General features: G+C 36.8%; 1 protein-coding gene across 1 annotated transcript in view; it reads left to right on the top strand.

Moving 5' to 3' along the window:
- LAMA4 (laminin subunit alpha 4) overlaps nucleotides 1-21,155 on the top strand; it is a 199,818-nt gene that overhangs the window by 137,515 nt on the left and 41,148 nt on the right. Inside the window, exons 14-21 of the mRNA XM_044003053.1 lie at nucleotides 4,015-4,156; nucleotides 4,976-5,072; nucleotides 10,398-10,514; nucleotides 12,485-12,664; nucleotides 16,211-16,350; nucleotides 18,069-18,242; nucleotides 19,111-19,256; nucleotides 20,912-21,074. Coding sequence (XP_043858988.1) covers nucleotides 4,015-4,156; nucleotides 4,976-5,072; nucleotides 10,398-10,514; nucleotides 12,485-12,664; nucleotides 16,211-16,350; nucleotides 18,069-18,242; nucleotides 19,111-19,256; nucleotides 20,912-21,074 — 1,159 coding nt within the window. The remainder of the gene's footprint in view (nucleotides 1-4,014; nucleotides 4,157-4,975; nucleotides 5,073-10,397; nucleotides 10,515-12,484; nucleotides 12,665-16,210; nucleotides 16,351-18,068; nucleotides 18,243-19,110; nucleotides 19,257-20,911; nucleotides 21,075-21,155) is intronic.

Raw genomic sequence — 21,155 nt, 5'->3', positions numbered from 1 at the left:
TGGTGTTGTTATTATATCGGAAGAGTTTAAGTAAATTCCATGAATAGTTACCATAGACTTACAATGTGCAAGGCACTATGCTAAGCACTGGGGATGTTGTTGTTGTTCAGTCATTTCAGTTGCGTCCAACTCTTTGTGAACCCCATTTGGGATTTTCTTGGCGAAGATGCTGAAGTGGTTTGACATTTCCTTCTCCAGTTCATTTTACAGATGAAGAAACTGACACAAACAAGGTTAAGTGACTTGCCCAGGGTCACACAGCTAGTAAGTGTCTGAGGCCAGATTTGAACTCAGGAAGATAAGTCTTCCTGACTCCAGGCCTAGTACTCTATCCACTGAGCTACCTAGCTGCCCCAAGCACCAGGGATACAAAGATGGAAATGAAATAGGTCCTGCCCTTGAGGAGCTTATAATTAGGTGAAAAAACATTATTATGCTATTTTTGAGGTCCATCCTATAGGACTCTTTAGAGACTTTAGTGACCAACTTCTCACATAGGGACTTATCTTTTTTTTTAACCTCCTTTATAGTGAATATGTCAAAGGTGTCCTGCCCCCGACATTAGTAGTGCCTATGTGATCCTGGGCGATTCATATAATTTCATATAACTCATCTAGGCTGCTCCAGCAGCTTTCTGGGACTATAATTTGCAGAGAAGGTGCAGATATAAATCATTTGGAGAGTTTCTTCACAGGAAGGTCCATGTACTGATGAAATTATAGGTCTGATTCCTATCTCTATCCCTTATAGTAAATAGCAAGATTCCAGGGAAGTTATTAAAAACTTCTTTGAAAATGCATCATTGGGGCAGCTAGGTGGCACAGTGGATAGAGCACTGGCCCTGGAGTCAGGAGTACCTGAGTTCAAATCCGGCCTCAGACACTTAACACACACTTACTAGCTGTGTGACCCTGGGCAAGTCACTTAACCCCAATTGCCTCACTAAAAAAAAAATTTTTTTAAAAAGAAGAAAATGTATCATTTCAATGTGACCCAAAACATCATAATCTAATACTCTCATAGCCCAATTCTATGATATTTGTAACTCTAAGAAGAGTCAATATGATGTGGTGGATAAAATACTTGGCTGAATATCAGAAAGACATGGGTTCAAAACCCTTACTCTAATGTTAGCTGGGTCATTTAACCTCTATAGGACTTAGAAAACTCCTGAGGAATTATCTTCTAGTTCATAGATAGGTTTAGCCCTGTGTTAACTGTGTTAGTAAAGAGGCTCACTCTGCTAAACAAACCACAGAGCATTTGTGTATTGTGTAAGAAACTCAAAGAAGCATCTGCATTTATACTTATGAAGATGATTCAACATTTATTAGATGGGCCCAGTTTGCTGTTTTGTACAGCAAAGACAGAAACAATACATTGAGAAATGTCCACTTTCAAGAAAACAAAAATATCACTATCTATTATCAATGTACAATTGGTGTCTGTCCCTGAAGTTAAATCAATTATTCCAATGAAATCCAACAATAATTTATGAAACTATTATGTTTAAAGGGGCAGCTAAGTGGTAAAGTGGATAGAGTGCTGGAGTTGAAGTCAGGAAGACTCATCTTCATGAGTTCAAATCTGGCATCAGATACTTACTAGCTGTGTGACCCTGGGCAAGTCACTTAACTGTTTGCCTCAGTTTCTTCATATGTAAAATAAGCTAGAGAAGGAAATGGCAAACCATTCCAGCAGCTTTGTCAAGAAAACCCACACAGGGGCAGCTAGGTGGGGCAGTGGATAAAGCACTGGCCCTGGATTCAGGAGGACCTGAGTTCAAAGCCAGCTTCAGACACTTGACACTTACTAGCTGTGTGACCCTGGGCAAGTCACTTAACCCCAATTGCCTCACTAAAAAAAAAAAAAAAAAGAAAACCCACCCAAAGGGGGTTACAAAGAGTCAGACACAACTGAAACAACTGAAAAACAACAACAAATTATACTCAAAACACTCTTCTAGGTTCTCTTGCTACAAAGGAAAAACAAAACAGCCCCTGACTTCAAAATGCATAGAAATATATAACATATAAACAATAAAGAGTATACATAATAATGTGAAAAGGGAGAGATGAAAAGCTTCATGTACCTACAACATTATAAACACTGACATACATGTACATGCAAAGAGAACAGACAACTATTGTATAGTGGGGAAAACCAGTGGCGTTAGGAACCAGAGAACTGAGTTCAAGTCATATCTGACACTTATTGTAACTGGAGGCAAATCTTTTTTATCTTTCTGAGACTCAGTTCCCTTATCTATAAAATGGAAATAATTATGCATGTATTACATCTCTCACAAGGGTTGTTGGGAGGAAAATGTTTTAAAAACCTTAATGTTTATAAATATCAAATATAAGTGAGTTTTTAAATTATTCATAATTATGTTCATAATTGATCAAGGTCATTTCAGTACACGTGTGCAATATATCTATTTACCCATTCCATAGGTCTTCTATAAGAGTGAGCGTGGTGTATTGTGTTAGTATAAGTGAGGCCCAATTGAACTAGCTCACTCCAAGGAAGTTTCTAGATTAAACAGCATGACAAGAAATGGAACCAAAATTCCAGCATTTCTATAACACCCTATTCCCATCATCAGTGATTCAAGTGTGCATTATAAGGAAATAGAAATGGCATGTAAGAAAATGAAGCTGAGAAGATCATCTGGACCTATCAAATATATACTGAAGAAATCTATCTTGAAAGCATCACAAATAGCACTCCAAGATCCATTTTCAAGATTATTCAAAGAACAGAAGAATCTATAAGAATGGGAAACTATCACAAATAATTTTATTACCTCCCAAAAGGATAATCTGATGACATCACCAACTATTGCCTCATATGCTGATTTTCCAATTTCCATAAAATCATTATGAAAGTAGTCTGCACATGCGGAAATATCCTTGATGAAAATATGAGAAGAAAAGGGACTTTGCAGACAATTTTCTGTAGTAGATCACTTTTCCATAGTTCCATAATTGACTTGGAGGCGTAAAAACTCTAAAATCCCATTGTGTTTATTGTTTATACAGATATTTTAAAAATCTGACCACAATAGAGAAAGATACTACTTTAAAGACTCTCCTTCCACAAGGGCACCCCCTCTGTGCACACTAAAATCATGCAAGGTTCCTTGATTACCACCATCACAGTTACAACTTTGTTCAACAATACTTAGTCAATATTAAAAAGGCAAAACTAATAAATACTCAATAAAGCACATAAAGAGAGAAATAAGCATGTATATGACAATCATGAGTTATCACAGACAATGTTGCCCTTACCCAATGCCACCAACAGGCAGGCAAGCCAAGAGTCCCAGGAAAAGCACTCCTTCCCACTTCCTTAGACCACTGACTATATTTGCTTCCAGCCCTATGTCTGAAGCCATTGCCCTGAGGAGCAATCCTTGTGGAGATGGCGGCTGGTAACTGCCTCTGTGAGTGCTACAGCCCCCATCTTCTAAGCATCCACAGTTGCTGAAGACCCTGTGTTTGGCATATATTAGTAGCCTCAGTCAAATAGTGATAGCAGTGAGGGAAAGAGCTACAGATATATAATTGAATCTGAAGAAAAAAATGGCTCAAGAAATCACCATTAGGAAATAGGCATTCAAAAATAAAAAGAAGGAAACAAATCTGCCACCTTTAAGAGAGAAAAAAAGTTAAAATGTCCCTATTTCATAAGGAAGCCTTTCTCAATCACAACCCCCATCCCCAAGCTACTAGAGCCTTCCTCTCTAAGGTTACTTTCTAGTTACCCTCCATATCGTGTATGTACCTATTAAGTTACATGTTGTTTCCCCCCATTAGATTATAAGCTCCTTGAGGGCAGGAACTGGTTTTGCCTTTCTGAATTTCCCCAGGACTTAGCACAGTTCCTGGCACCTTGTAAACAGTTAATAAATGCTTTTGTGACTGATTGGTTGATTGAAGTATGGAGTAGAAAGGAGAAATGATAAAAATGAAAACCATGTTTTTTTCTTCTTTGTTTTTTTCACAGGAATCTGCAGAGATCAGATACTAATGGGTTAGTTCAAAAAGCACTAGATGCATCAAATGTCTATGAAAACATCATCAACTTTGTCCATGAGGCCAATGAGTCAGCAGCACAAGCCTTGAACATTACAGACAGAGTCAATGATGTAAGTCACAAGACTTTGCTTCATATTGTAGGCTTCTTTGATGCACATATCAAAGGGATAGAGAGAAGAAGCAGAGGGAGAGACAGGAAGAGCAGGACAGAAACAGGGGTAACTCAAGGATGATAAAGGGGAAAAGGAGAGAGCAAAGGTCAATTTTATTTATGATATTTAGTTTTTAAATGTATGGCTTTTATACACCTCCAAAGAAAGAACTGATATTGATTGAAGACAGACTGAAGCATGCTATTTTTCACTCTTTTATTATTTTTTCTTTTATTCAAGTTTTCTTGTACAAAATTACTAATATAGTAATATTTTACATAATTACACATGCATAACCCATATCTGATTGCTTACCACCTTAGGTGGGGAGGAAAGGGAGGGAAGGAGGGATGAAATTTGTAACTCAAAACTATAAATAAAAATGTTTATTAGTTACACAAAAAGAAATGTATGGCTTTTGAAATTGTGCTGTTCAGGTGATGGCAGATGAGAGGCATCAAACAGCATATTCCTCCCAAAATGGTTTGGCTTAAGTCTGTGGAGAAAATACCACAAAGAACAGTTCAGTCTTGTAGATTAGATGCCTACTCTAACACTGAGCTATCTTTGAAAAGTACTTAAGGGGGGAAAATCTTAGAAACATCAGGGAACTTATTTTTTCATAGTCACATTTGACCTTAGTCTGAGCTGTGAAAACAGAGTTGAAGGAATTTGGTGGAGGGTGTCCAGGTGAATTAGAGGTAATATAAACCCTAAAGCTATGAAAAGCTAAATTTCTGCTGTGATTCTCACTCTCTTTTTCCCATTAATTTGTAGGCTGTAGGTGGGATTGACACTCAGATCACTTACCATAGAGATGAAAGCGAAAATCTTCTCAGTCAAGCCAAGGCTTTGCAAGCAACAGCGGATTCTAGTAAATATATTCTCTTCCTACTGCTTTTTCCTATAGTGCCATTATTGAATTTGGAAAGGTATTTCAGAATCCTAACATTAACGAGTAAATAATACTAAAACAGAATAATAAATAGTATTTCCTGATATGACAATGAATAAGAAAATAATTTTTATTTTTAATATAATATAGCAAGTAAACCTTGTATTATCTGAAATTTATAAGTGGATGGGGTGTTCTGGATAATAAATAATAATTTGGTGATGAAAGTTGTCACTCATTTTCAAAAAATAAAACTTTTTCAACTTTAAACTATTCATATTCATATGAATATTCAAATCTATTGTCAAGATAGAAGCAGAGATCCATTGAGCATCCAAATTAAAGAGATATCTTTCCTTGTGTTTCCATCCTTGCCCAAATAGTCAGATCATTAACATCCTACATGAACTAACTATTCATGGGGGTTACTGAGTAAGGAGAAAAGAGAGGCATACTCCCCCCAGGACCAATTGGAATGTGAACCTTAGCCAGGAGGAAGGCATGAAAGCACCTGTCCTTGCACTTTTCAGAGAAGCAGCTTAAGCTAGACGAAGTGTCAATTCCTTGGTATTCCCTAAATTTTTTTATCACTAATTTCAGTCATTTTCCTTGGACCTTGTACTTTCTATTTGCCTGGCAACCTGTACATAAAACCATCTGTGTGCCCCAGAGTCACCAAATTAACTGGTATATCCCAATTTCCTGGTGTCAACTGATTGGTGTATGCTAGTTTTCTTCTTATCTTGGCCACCACCTCCCCAGGTCTAGACAAGAATTACTCTTTTCCAAAACTTAGGATTTTCCTATTTAATTGCATTTGCAGGTCAAATTAAAAATATCCCATCTAGTTTATCTTGGATAAGATTCATTAGATCCTTCAAGATCCCACCTGATGGCCATCATCATGAACATTAATTGTGATTGATCTAAAATATTATATGATCATAATTTATGTTCACAAGTAAATGTATCACCCTGAAACATAAGATCCTAAAGTGTCTTCTGATTATCATGGAAAAATCAAATTATTTTTGCATGTAGTTTTATTTCAAGTGGTCAAAAACTTTGGGGGGAAACTAGGTGGCACATTGGATAAAGCACCAGCCCTGGATTGAGGAGGACCTGAGTTCAAATCCGGCCTCAGACACTTGACACTTACTAGCTGTGTGACCCTGGGCAGGACACTTAACCCTCATTGCCCTGCAAAAACAAAAACAAAAAAACTTTGATAGGTGGAACAGAATGGAGCTTTTTGGTCAAAACTGGAAATATTATTTCTCAATTTTGATATTAAGTTCATCTATATCACCACTCAGTAATATATCATATTAATGCCTCAAGGAAGGATCTGTGATTTCATCAATGAAATGCTCATTCAAATCTACATACTGAGGGCATTCTTACTACATAAACAACAAGGTAGGTCCCTTCCATCTCAGAATTTATAATCAGATAACTTAATAGAGAAATCTTAGAAGTTCAGAGACGATAAGTGATTAGGCCTTGATCACACATCTAGTGTCAGAGGCAGATTTTGTACCTACATCTGCTTGACTCCCAATCAAGCTATCTATGAAAAAATTACTGTGAAAAACTATCATTTAGAAGTTCTGATTATTTGGATGCTGCATTTTTGTATTTTTATCCACAATGGATAGCATAGTACTTGGCATACAGCTAGCACTTAATAAATGCTTGCTGGTTGATTTCAACTCTAATAGTCTATGATTATATATCATTAGTTGATTGGAGGTGAACTGAGCAGGTACCTTTTAAGTATGTCAAAATTACAAATTCAGTTTCTATTCTACAAACTAAAATCTAGGCTAGGATTTGAATTTTCACATAATCACTTTTGAAAAGTTCGTTTTTCAAGTCTGTAACAATATTTTTTGTATTTTTTGAAGTCCTAGAGAATAGCAAATGTATTTAATGTTTTTTAAATAGTCTATTTAATTATTTAATCTTTCTAAAGCAACTGCTCTTTTACTGAATCAAAAATGAAAAGTCAATAATTTTGAACCTCACTGTTAATTCTTATTTCTTTCATGTATAAATTTAGTTATCTTGCTACAAATCTATCAGGCTCATTCTGAGATAAAGGAATAGATTTTTCTAGCTGAAGATTTTGAAGTCAAATGCTACTCAGTCACTGCATTGCTTTTCTCTCCCATGGTTTGAAGACCACAATCAATTAAAATTAACTGGGCCACATGAGACTTTCTGGTACAGTTTTTTAAATGTTTTCATTCCCCTTTGATAATATGGAAAACAAACTTTCCCAAAGTATTTCTTCTCCTTTCAACAATGTGTCATTGAAGTTCATAGGAATAATCTATTATAGACTAAAGATGAAAAATATCTTCAGGATTCCATGTTGCTTGTCCACAGAAAGCTCTCCGAAGCAATGATACATGCCCTTTTATACAATTAATAGAGCTAATAGCCTTATTTCATAGACTTCACTTTTCAGATCCATCCTCATTTTGGTAGTAGGCATTTCAGGGTAGGAGAGGGAGAAGGAAATGCACAGGTGTACCTCACTTTACACAATAGGTATGTTTCTGAAAAGTGGTGCCTAAATTAAATATGTGAAAATCAAATCTTATTTTCCCTATCACATTATAATTAATGGCATGTTTTTGTCATTTTCTCATTTCTGATTGTTCTTCAATTGGCTGTAAAAACTAACATTGCAATATTACATTCCTCTGCATCCTAGCTACAGTGTATTTCCCCCATTTCTATCAAGTAGTTAATAGTCTATAATAATTTTATCAATTCGCTGTGGTACATGCCACTTAAAAGTATTCTTGGATAAGGTCCATTTGCCTCGGAATCATTTTCTTCCATAAGGGTCCAGATGAGAATAACCCTCTCCATCATCTGTCAAAATCTCCAAATACATTATTGATCCATTCTTCTCTAGATCTGTACCTTGGCAGATCCCTTTTGACATTAGAAAGAGCTAGGTAAAGGAACTGAACATTTATTTGAAAAGAACTGTACATTTGAACCATACCATGCCCAGCATCCAGCACAGTGTACTGTTTATTTACTGTTTAGGTGATTAAGTAATGTTTGCTGAAATTAGTTGAAGATGAGACAAAGTAACATTATTTAATAAATAATATAATATTTATTAAGAAACTCCTTGCAATCTATTAAATACTCAGCACTACTCAGCACGGCAAAAACAGTTACAGACTATGATTTCCACTAGGTGACATGGTAAATAGTCATTCATTCATTCATTCATTCATTCATTCATTCATTCAAGAAGCATTTATTAAGTGTCTGCCATGTACCAGACACTGGACTACATTCTGAGGATGCACAAAATAAAATAAAAGTCCATATTTTAATAATCTTTAATTCTACTAGAAGCACATAAGGACAATTGACTAATAAATATTAAAATTCACTGTTTATGTTATTTAGTTGCAAAGGGAGATTGCAAGTCATTCAGGAGGAGAAAGGGAATGTAGTGAGGTATAAAAAAGCTATATTTTACTGAATGTTAACAGCTACATATTTGCCTAGGACTTTGGTAATGACCCAAACCAGAACGGTGACATGGTACAATATATAAAAATTTGATTTCAAAGTTAGGAAGAACTAGAGTCAAGTCTTGTCTTAAGACAAATTGGACTCTGTAACTCTGGGCAAATCACTTAACCCTCAGAACTATAAATTACAAAGAGGGTGCCAGCCTACATTGGAAGAGGGAGTTTTTTTTCTCCCTTCCATTCTAATGAAATCACAAGTTCAGTCTTTATCCCTCTCCCTGGAAGTAAAAGGGAGTGTCCACAGCATGACTAATGCAGAAATATGTTTAATGTGATTGTACATATATAAGCTATATCCGATTGCTGGCTGTCTTGTAGAGGGGGGAGGATAGGGAGGGAGAAAAATTTGAAACTATAAATCTTATAAAAACAAACATTATGGGGCAGCTAGGTGGCACAGTGGATAGAGCACTGGCCCTGGAGTCAGGAGTACCTGAGTTCAAATCCGGCCTCAGACACTTAACACTTACTAGCTGTGTGACCCTGGGCAAGTCACTTAACCCCCAATTGCCTCACTAAAAAAAAAAAAATGTTGAAAACTGTCTCTAAATGTAACTGGAAAAAGATAAAATACTTTTATGATTTAAGAAAACAATGAAGGATCAACAACAACAAGGGGTAGGATCTATTTTTTGCCTCTCAATAAAGAATTAAACTAAAGACTATTAAAAAAAGCAAAGGGAGTGTCCAGAATAGAGCAAACAGGACAATGAAGGACCTTGAGTCCATTACGTGTAAAGATCAGCTAAAGGAGCTGGCCATATGTAGATTGAAGAAAAGAGTACTCAATAGGGCACATGACAGTTGTCTTCAAAAATCTGTTTGAAAAGAACAAATAAAATATAAGTACCTTCTTTTTTTGCTCAGATCAGTGCCAACTTGCAACCAAAATCTGTACCAATATGCCTAATTCCAAAAATTCATTCTATTCACATTATTTGTGCGTGTGTGTGTGTGTGCGTGTGTGTGTGTGTGTGTGTGTGTGTGTGAGGCAGTTGGGGTTAAGTGACTTGCTCAAGGTCACACAACTAGTAAGTGTCAAGTGTCTGAGGCTGGATTTGAACTCAGGTCTTTCTGACTCCTGGGCCTGTTCTCTTATCCACTGAGCTACCTACCTGCCCCTATTCACATTCTTTGTCCAACTCATCAGTACCTTCTAGCTACATCACATTGATATCTGAAGTATCCAGGTGTTCTCCAATTGTACCATAGTCTAGACTGGCTATTCTGATCAACTGATCAAAACTTGAGGTTAAAACGTTCTCAGCACTAATGTTTGACTGTGTACATACAAGCAAAGTCCTTTCCATCCTATATAGTCATCCTCTTAGAGAACAAAGGACGAACAGCAGCAAGCAAGAAAGTCCCCGTGGGATAATTTGTGTTACAATGAATTGGTGTTCTAAATTTTTTACATATTTTCTACCTTCAAAAATAAATGATTGGGGCAGCTAGGTGGCACAGTGGATAAAGCACTGGCCCTGGATTCAGGAGGACCTGAGTTCAAATCCGGCCTCAGACACTTGACACTTACTAGCTGTGTGACCCTGGGCAAGTCACTTAACCCTCATTGCCCCATCAAAAATAATAATCATAAATGACCTATATGAAAAATATGCTATCACAGATGACACAGCAGGAGAAGAGCAAGATTTGGTGGTGATAGTTGTTATTGATTTCAATTCAATTAGAATTTCTGAGCTCCATCATAACTTTTTCTCCTTTTCATCCAAAGGCAATGAGGAGGCTGTGGCTGACACCAGCCGGCGTGTGGATGGAGCACAGGCTCGAAAGAGTGTTCTGAAAAACAGGCTAAATGAAGCTATTAAGAAACTGCAAACAGCAGAGAGAGGTAAGAGACAGTAGATAAAAAGCAAGACTTATCTTTTTGTTTATCATATTACACACTGAACAAACATGAACGATAATATTCTAATGAGGTCATATCAGGAAGTAGCAGCCTCTTTAGAGGGCATGCCTAATGTCCAAACTTGGTCATCATTTCTTTGACCTTAGCTGTTCATAATCTCCGCAACACTCCACACTCAAATTCTTATCTTGTTAACATTGTGTGGGTGAAGTCACAGAGCCATACTAAAAGCCCTGGCATTTGTCTTGCCTGATCTGAGGCTATAGTGTTATCTAAATAAGTGAATGAAAGCAGGAATGCATTCCCAAGCACTGAAAGGGTTACAACTCTATTTCATGTGTTACAAGGGAAGGAAGATTTGCCCAGTTGAATCAAACACATATATTGTGATATATAAGAACCCATTGGAGTTCCCTATACTGAGAATGGGGCACAGAGTACAGTAGGGAAAAGGAAGAACTAAATAGATTCCCATTTTTTTAAAAAGGTCATTTTTTAAAAAACTCACCTAAAAACAATCTAAGAAAGTGAACTTCAGGCTATTTTTCAAACACTCACAGTCTTAAGATCTCAAGGATATATTGTCCCTGGCATTTCCCTTATGGTTTCTAGCCTAGAGAAATAGGTATGTCCTTTATAAATTTATTTCTAAATTTAATAAAAGAGCAATGTCATGTTCAATTTTAGAGGGCTTTTTTAAAACTCTTGTCTCTTAATAATGCTTTGTAACCCAAGATCCACAAAAAAGTTCTGAGTTCATACCACTCAAGTTCAATCGTGGGGGTCTTAACACTAATCCTATTCTTTCTGGCCTGCATCCTGTAGGAGCAGTAGTATTGAACTCATGTCTAGCTATGCATAGCAAAAAAAGAAAGACCCTCTGCTCCCTTGTAAGCACACAGGAAAACAATACTTTATATATAGGACAGGCTTTATTTAACCTTGCAAAAACTCAAAGGACTCACACCTGGGTTCATAAACAATCAGAAGAATTCTCTCTCTTTCTCCACTGGTTCTCATCTTCCCCCAGAAACATATACAGTCCTACTGACTTATAGCACTACTTTGGTGTTGACCATTCACCACTCAGTAGGGGAACGCACTAAAGATACCTTACCATGCCTTGCCACCCACAGTGTCAGAGAAAAGTAAAATCCCAGGTTTGCTCCTTCACATTGATGCCCCCCAGGTCTAACTCTGGCTCTCTCTGGGCACTTGGCATTGTGCAGGAATGGATTTCTCTAGGCCCAAAAGGCTGGGTCCAAAAACATCAGTATCTGCTATTCTACCACTGCTGGCTTGGATTCTTATTGCTCCCAATTTGAACCAAATGCTCTTTGCTGCTCCAAAGCTGCCTCTGGATACTACCATCTCAGCGGCCACTTTCTTCCCTGAAGAGGCCTCGTAGATGCATAAGCTTCTCTTCCCAAGAACTGAGTCTGAGTCTCCATGGGTAGCCTCTGTTCTTAACCCTTGAGCAGCTCTTGCTCTATTTAGTCTGTTTCAGTTCTCCCCTTTAAAAGCCACGTTCAAAGGTGTAGGAACCGATTGCAAACCAATGAATCATCTTCAACATGGTGTCAAAAAGTCAGGGGGAATATTCTTTGTCAAGGGGACATGAGCAAAGACTTCATCAAATGTTACCCTTAATAGCAAGGAGTCAACCTTGTCAAAGGAGTTAACCTTGTCAAGAGAGCATCACACCTAATAAGGGTTTCAGGGCTATAATCTACACTCTGTCTTTGCAGGACTGGTATCCCTTCATGGGCCCAAATATCTGCCTTAAATGAGCAAAAACTGTCAAATGATATTTAAATATTGAGATTTAACTCAATGATCCAAACCTTTTAGAACCAAATTATTCCTCCTTATATAAATTAATTTGCACATTTTACAAATAAATATCCGGTGTCTCTAAAAAGTAAATCCCTATTTATGGTCTGTATAATCAGGTGATACGGAGCAACGTCTGGATCATTCAAAGAGAATCATTGCAGAAGCCGAGAAGACAACCATGGTGGTAGACCAAGCTACCGCTCCAATGGCAAACAATCTAAACAACTGGTCCCAGAGCCTTCACCATTTTGATTCCTCAGCCTATAACACTGCAGTGGACTCTGCTAGAGATGCAGGTACTATACAGAACATTCTGACATCTGGTTAGGTTTTGGAATTTAGTTAGCCAGAGAGAGGAGCAGAGGATTTAAAATCAGAAGCATTGAGTTCAAATCCAGGCTCTGTCACTTACAAACAAGGTGAGCTTGGGAAAATCACTTCCCTTCTCTAGATCTCATTTTAGATACCACACTGTGGCCTCTTTAGTCCCAAACAGTACAAAATCTATGATGATAGGATCTTCATCTATTAAAGAATACCCTTTATTAAAAAGTTCTAAATGTACAAACTCAAAGTTCCATGATAGTTATTTACAGTGGATAAAGCACTGGCCCTGGATTCAGGAGGACCTGAGTTCAAATCTGGCCTCAGACATTTGACATTTATTAGCTGTGTGACCCTGGGCAAGTCACTTAACCCTGATTGCGCCACCCCCCCAAAAAAAGTTAGTCTTTTTCAATTTCATTTGGTTTAGCAGGAACTACATCTGTTTTATACCAAACAGACAGAGAGCCAAATTTGGATTTTTGGGGGGAGGGAAGCAATCGGGGTTAAGTGACTTGCCCAGGGTCATACAGCTAGTAAGTCTCCGAGAAGACTCAGGTCCTACTGAGTGATCAGTAGGCCAGTGATCTATCCACTGCAAACTTGGATTTTTAAAACACATCATTTTATATCCATCAGACATAGAACCAAATACAGATTTTAAAAACATATCTTTTTCCCATGCAAGATTATTGTTTTAATAATTTTATCCACTTATCCAACAAATGAAATACAGGACATAGCAGAAAGAGAGCTATCCTCAGAGTAAAAAAGACCTTCCTCTGATATAGACTATCTGTGATTCTATGCAAGTCATTTAACCTTGTATGCCTCAAGCTAAACTATAAGACTTAAAATTGTGAAGCAGGTCTTGACCTACATTGGTGAAGGGAGTTTCCATATTGGGAGTTCCCTATGACAATGAAATCACACGATCGGTCAAAAAATTGTATATCATTTAACTAACCTTACAATGAGCAAGATTCGTAAATAGTTCACCCTTGTGATGATAAGACTTGGTGAATTATAGTGTGTGTGTGTATGTGTGTGTGTGTGTGTGTGTGTGTGTGTGTGTATAATACAATATAATATAAATATATGGGGACAGGTAGGTGGCACAGTGGATCAAGTGCCAGGCCTACAGTCAGGAAGACTCCTCTTCCTGAGTTCAGATCTTGCCTCCAACACTAGCTATATTACGTTAGGAAAGTCACTTAACCCTGTTTGCCTCAGTTTCCTCATCTGTAAAATGAGATGGAAAAGGAAGTAACAAATTACTCCACTATCTTTACCAAGAAAATCCCAAAAGGGGTGACAAAGAGTCAGACACAACTTAAAAACAATTAACAACAACATATATATATATATATATATGTAATATAAGTATGTACAAAGCAGTTTAATAAATATGTATAATAATAAATAGTTCACTCATTTGATGATAAGCCTTGATGAATTACAGTATTAATTTACTGAAAAGAGACTGAGTTACTTTTTCATTTAATCTGGTTTTCATTTTGTATGTACTTTAATTACATGTTATTTAGTTTACTGGATAAGGTGACTTGCTAAATGGAACTAGCATTAGCTCACTAGAAAGAAATTAGCCTTCCCTAGATAAGCAAATTATAACCAGGGAGAAATTTGCTTGATGGAGAATAATATTTATTATTATTATTGATCTAGATCCATCACTATACATTAAGAACATTAGTTTGGAAAATTTAAAAATGTGCTTGGATGCAGAGACTGGTTAGACATGCTACATCTACTTAACTCTGGCTTACTCAATATTATAAAGATACTGCTTGATATTACTAAACTTAATTCCCTTTAATTGGGGAAACTATTTCCCAAAAATAGAGAGCAGAGGAATCTCCTCTGGCCCCCATCCAAATTCTCTGCCAGACAGTTTATGATTGGCTCCAGAGAGAGTATTTCTCTCCCTGAGCCAGCTGACATTTAGGGGCCCAAGTCCAAAAGGACGTCCAGATGTACAGATGGCCCCTGAGCAAACCATAGAACAGACACTCTTGATGCTTTTGATCCCAGAAAGCATGGCTTTTATTCTGCTGATTCCCTCTCATTTTCCCCTCCAATTCCAAAAACACTTAGAGAAGCCTCTGGAGAGTTTCTCTCCATAGATTTCATGTCGTCCTATAGCCTGACCAGCACACAGATCCTGGTCACCTCCTGACCACTGCTATTTGTGTCACAATCTTCGGACTGTATTGGGGCCTGCACCATTTTTCTCCTGCATAAGAATGCTTCTGCTCTGTCACCAGTAGTAGCAATGTAATGTATGGCATTCTGAGCACTTAGCATAGATCCCCATTCCCCAACTCCTCTTTTGCCAATGCCTACACTGCACAGTGAATAGAATGGTCTTGGAAACGGCCCTTAGATCTATACTCTCATAGATGGAGTATTCCCTTCAACTGTACAGATCACAGCCATGCTTTCTCATCCTCTGCGACTCTTCTCATGTTCTCTAGGAAATTCTCTACTGAGAGTCCACCCAGTACATTGGGGACCTTCCTCTTAATCTCTTAACATTATGTTTATACTATGGACCACACAGGCAATCCAAGCTAACCCTAATTTTTAATAAATGACAATTTCTCTGATGATATCCTTTATACCATCTCTGCTATCCAATTCTTCACTAATAATACATGCATTTAAAGTATGTATACATAGCATAGCCCCTGCCCTCCAAGAGTCAAGTCAAGAAGCATTTAAGCATCTACCATACACCAAGCTGGATGACCCTAAGCAAGTCACTTGACCCTGCTTGCCTTAATCAACTGGAGAAGGAAATGGCAAACCACTCCAGTATCTTTGCCAAGGAAATACCATAGACAGTATGGTCCACAGGGTCACAAAAAATCAGACATGACTGAATGAGTGAACAACAGCATGTACCAGAACTCTGCTAAATGCTAGGAATAAAAAGAAAGGCAAAATTAGTTCCTGACCTCCCAGAACTTACAATCTAATGGAGTAGAGAGCACAGAAGCAACTATGTACATATAAGACATACAGGGTACCTCAAAAGTCTTAGTGTGGTTTTAAACTATTAAAGCTTTTTGCAACAACCTGTATAGAGGATTAATTGTATATAATCACAGAGGGAAGGAGGACTAAGAAAGGCTTCTTGCAGAATATTGGATTTTATATTCTAGGAGTTTCTATTCTAAGAAATTTTGCCTTATGCCTTATAATACAAAGACAAGAATACTTAATAACACCCTTGGATAGTTATTGATCATAAGCTTAGCTTCCCAATTTGTTTTCTCTTTTGATGAAAAGCATTTTTGAATTTTTTACTCTTCCTGATATTTCACTAAAACTAACGATTTGAGTCTCCTCTTTTGGTTGTGCTGTAATACCTGACACAAAGTAATTGCTTAATTAATGTTCTACCTACCTACCTCTCAATCCATCTATCTATCTTACAGAAAATTTAGATGATATTGAAACATTTATAGCTAGCCTATGTTTTCTCTTAACCGCAGTAAGAAATTTGACTGAAGTTGTCCCTCAGCTCCTGGATCAACTGCGTACAGTAGAGCAGAAGAGACCTGCAAGCAATGTTTCAGATAGCATTCGGAGGATCAGAGAGCTCATTGCACAGACCAGGAGTGTGGCCAGCAAGGTAAAGCATTGGAAGGGAACAATCAGTCCCTTGTGATCATGAGAGCAGAGTTTACCTTTACGCCCTTGGATCACTTTCTAACCTGCATGATCTCATATGAATCACAAGGCAAGGGCAGCCTGAGGATCATCTGAAAAGAAAATTAGTATTAGAGAGAGGACCTCCCAATTCATTAAGTTGCATTTTTATTTTTATCATTCTTTTATTTAACTTTGAGTTCCAAATTCTCTCCTTCCTTCCTACCTCTTCCCCACTAACTGAGAAATCAAGCAATATAATAGCAACTATACATGTGAAATCGGGCAAAACATTTCCATATTAGCCATATCACACACACAAAAAAAGCAATAAAAATAAAGTGAAAAAATGCACTCCAGTTTGCACTCAGAGTTCATCCATTCTCTCTCTGGAGATGGATAGAATTTTTCGTTATGAGTCCTTGGGAATTAACTTGGATTATTGTATCTATCAGAGTAGCTAAGTCTTTCACAGTTGATTATTGTCATAATATTGTTATCATGTACAATGATCTGGTTCTGCTAACTTCACTTTGCCTCAGTTCATATAGGAGTCCTATGTTTTTCTGAAACCATATCCCCTTAGCCATTTCTTATAGCACAATTTCTTGGTGGATAGTCTTTATATTAGGAAAAACTTACTTCTAGCAAATAGGAATTATGTGACCCTAGAAAAGTTACTTAACCTCTAAGTGCCCCAGGAAACTATAACATGGTAAGTTATAGATAAATTGCTGATCTGCATTAGCATATGGGGTTTCTGCACTAGAAGCCCCCCACACCCAAAAATTTACAGTTCTAGACCACAAAAGAAGTGTGTTTATGCAAGCATGTATACACACATTTAGATATTGTAAATTTTATATGTGTTATATATAAACATATGAAAATTACAAATACAGAAATATATGGTAGATAAATATTTATATATTATGTTTATATTTATTCAGTCAACAATTTGATGGAATTCAGGTTTCTAAAAATGTCTAAAATTGAAAAACTATATTTACATATTAAATATATACTTATATAAATAATTATATATTATACTTATAAATATATTTATTATTCTATAGAAGTATATTGTATTTTAAAATATATTTGTGTATGCATATATTATATATACATATATAGTTATATGTATATTTATAGTATAGTAAAGTCTTTATTTTTTCTGTATTAAGCTTTAATAGCTTAAAACTGCACTAAGACTTTTGGGACACTCTTCAGACCTGACACATACAGGCTGTGATGAATCATAATCTCTCAGTGACCTAATCAGCTCTCTAAGACTATAAATTGCAGAGAAGATAATGAGTTTAATTGGTAGATGAGTTTCCTTATCTGGTAGTTTTCTAAACAAATGAAATCACAAGTCTAGTACGTATTCCTATCCTTACATTACATTATAATTATCTATACACCTAATCTCCCTATACGTTGCAAACCCCTTGAGGAAGTGGACCTTACTGACTCATTTTGCATCATCTTCAGCACCTTTCACTTTGCAAATATTAGACATTCAATACAAATTTACTGAATTGGTTTGAACTGAATCCAGTGACCCAAGATAGAGGCAAGGAGGGGGAGATGAGAAAAGAAAGAGTAATCAATATACAAATTTCCCCAGAGCACTGGCTCCTACCATTCATTCAGTCTCTAACATTAGACAACATTTAACATGATATTTTGTGTTTCTAGATTCAAGTTTCCATGATGTTTGATGGTCAGTCAGCAGTTGAAGTCAACACCAAAACTAGTGTGGATGACTTAAAAGCTTTCACGTCCATGAGCTTGTACATGAAGCCTCCAGCAAAGTCAGCAATGGAAAATGAGAATGCAGATAGATTCATCTTATATCTTGGAAGCAAAAATGTAAGTATTATCAAGTTTTCTTTTTAACTAAAGATAAAGCATGTAAAAGAAAGATTTTTAAAATTAATATTTTTTTCTGGAACATTATAGAATAACCTAGATTTAAGTCAGGAGTCCTGAGCTCATATCACAGCTCTGTCACTTACCTTGGGAAAGTATGACCTTGGGAAAATCACTTGACTCCCCTAGACTTCCATTTTCTCTTCTATAAAATATAAAGGTTGGCCTCAATAACCTCTACGGTCAGTTCTTACTTTAAATCTATCATCTATAATCCTATGATTAGACAACCTCCAAGTCCCCTTCTGGTTCTTATTCTATGACCCTAAGGCAATGCTTCCAAACACACAAAATTTCTACCCTGAAATTGATTCACCCAAAATGACTGTGAACTTAGTGACAAAGACCCAATTTGTGACTCAAGAACAAGTAATTGCCTTTCTATAAATAGTTTTCTGGGGTCACTTTACATGAACTTTTCACTGCTAGCTCAGTGGGGTTTCAGGTAAACCCTTCAGGAGCATAGATCTTTAAAACAACCTCTGTTTGCTCATATTACGTTACCGTGAAATACTGTATGAAAGTGTCTTGGGTTATGCTATCAGTCAGCACTAGCTCCCTTGATCAAGTAAACAATACCAGTATACTCCTGCTCAGCAACTTTATTGAAACACATCTGTAGTCACTCAGTTATATTCCCAAGATGCTATCAGCAGGCTGGAGCCAGTTTCAATACAGTCCAAACAAACCAACATGAACAGAGTAGGCTGATGACATTAAATCAGACGACCACACTTTGGAATAAGATTAAGAAAAGGCAGAAGACACAATTTGTTAATATTCCACAATAGTCTTGTTCTTGTTTCAGGCAAAAAGTGATTATATGGGTCTTGCAATCAAGAATGATAACCTGGTATACATTTATAATCTGGGAAACAAGGATGTGGAAATTCCTCTGGACTCTAAACCAGTGAGCACTTGGCCTGCCTACTTCAGTATTGTCAAAATTGAAAGGTAAAGTAAATGTCTGATTGAGGTTATTTGGCAAATAAGAACCTAGGATATTTTTTCTCTTTTTAATTTATTTTTATCACATTTTAAATTCTGAAATATCTCCCTTCCTCCCTCCTTCTCACTCCACACCAGAAAAGGCCACTATTTGATACAGATATATAGATATAGACATATATGTGTCCTCGGATATATGGATATAGATGTATATGTGTGCATCTATCTATCTATCTATAGTAAAAACATCCTATGTATACTTCTTTTTGTCAGCTCTTTCTCTAGAGGTGAATAGCATCTTCATTCATAGGTCCTTTGAATATTAGAATAGCTTAGTCATTCACAGTTATTCTTTGAACAGTATTTTTGTTACTGTACAGAACATTCCTTAATTACTGTTCGTTTCACTCTACATTACTTCATGCAAATCTCTCCATGATTTTCTAAAATCAATGAGCTCATCATTTCCTATGGCACAGTAGTATTCCAAAGGATCCTGTTTTATTACATTCTTCTGAGTGTAGTAGAATATGTGGATGCAGAAGTACTCACATTTACATCCTTACCTTATAAGACCCTGTCTCTAATGACATATAAAGATACATTAGATAGATGAGAGAGATGACTATGTAGACAGCCAGAGCCTGACTGGCAACTAGGTGGTGCAGTAGAGTGCCAGGCCTGGAGTCAAGAAGACCCAAGTTCAAATCCAGCCTCAGACACTTCCTAGTTGAGTCACCCAGGGAGTAAGTCACTTAATCCTGACCCTGTTTGCCTCGATTCCTCCTCTGTAAAATGATCTGGAGAAGGAAATGACAAACCACTCCAGTATCTTTACCAAGAAAACCCCAGATGGGGTCATGAAGAGTCAGACGACACAACGGAAATGACTGAACACCAGGAAGTACTGACAAGTCCAAATAATGAATCCCATGAAGTGGCCACATGTATTTGAATTCACACTATCTAAAGTCATCATGATATAAAATACAGTCATTGGCTCCAGCCCAAAAGAAATATGCCATACAAATTTAAATAATGTGTCCACTTTACAGGATTCATTATTTGCATGAATTGAGATCAGTTGGATAGATAGACAGACACATACACGCATACATATATACATACAAAGAAAGAAAAAGAAAAGTTTCAGAAACTTTTTTTCTATTTGTATCCTGTATATTTTCTTTCTCTCCCTGTATAAGTATTCTCTTGCCTTCTTTTGTCCTTTCCTATTTTTTCTTTCTTTTTTTTTTCTTTTGCTTCCAGGGGGAAAAAAAAATCACCTCCAAATAGGAAACTTCCTATTTATTAGTTCTTAAGCTAACAACACCCATGGATTTATTCCAAGATATGATTGCTTTTCTTCCCTTCCATTGAATTCTGGGGCTTATGGATATTTATTGTTGCTATAAAATTTAACCATTTCTTTTTAATAATAAAAAAAAATCTGCTAAGAACATCTTTATATAAGGAAAGAGAGGGCCTTCCCTGGGTCTTGTTTGGCCAATAAGAGTTGTAAATCATTCCTTGAGGGAGGGCATGAACAGTTTTGTGGGGTTTTTTAATCTTTCTATCCTGACCCAAGGACAGTTCAGTAGATGGCACACAGTAGGTACCTGGTAAATGTTTGTTGAATCAAACTGAATTTATCTCAACAGGGTAGGGAAACATGGGAAGGTATTCCTAACAGTCCCAAGCCTGACCAGTACAGCTGAAGAAAAGTTTATCAAGAAAGGAGAAGTCTCTGGGGATGACTCCCTGCTGGATTTGCAGCCTGAGGACACTGTCTTTTATGTTGGTGGAGTGCCACCAAATTTTAAGGTAAGACAAATTGTAACTGTTATTTATTTGCTAAAGGTGATCCTTAAGTTATTTTTCTTACAAACTTCTCATGTTGCAAAT

Source organism: Dromiciops gliroides, chromosome 4, assembly GCF_019393635.1.
Source record: "Dromiciops gliroides isolate mDroGli1 chromosome 4, mDroGli1.pri, whole genome shotgun sequence".
Taxonomy (NCBI): Eukaryota; Metazoa; Chordata; class Mammalia; order Microbiotheria; family Microbiotheriidae; genus Dromiciops; species Dromiciops gliroides.
This window is presented reverse-complemented; position numbering and strand designations above follow the sequence as displayed.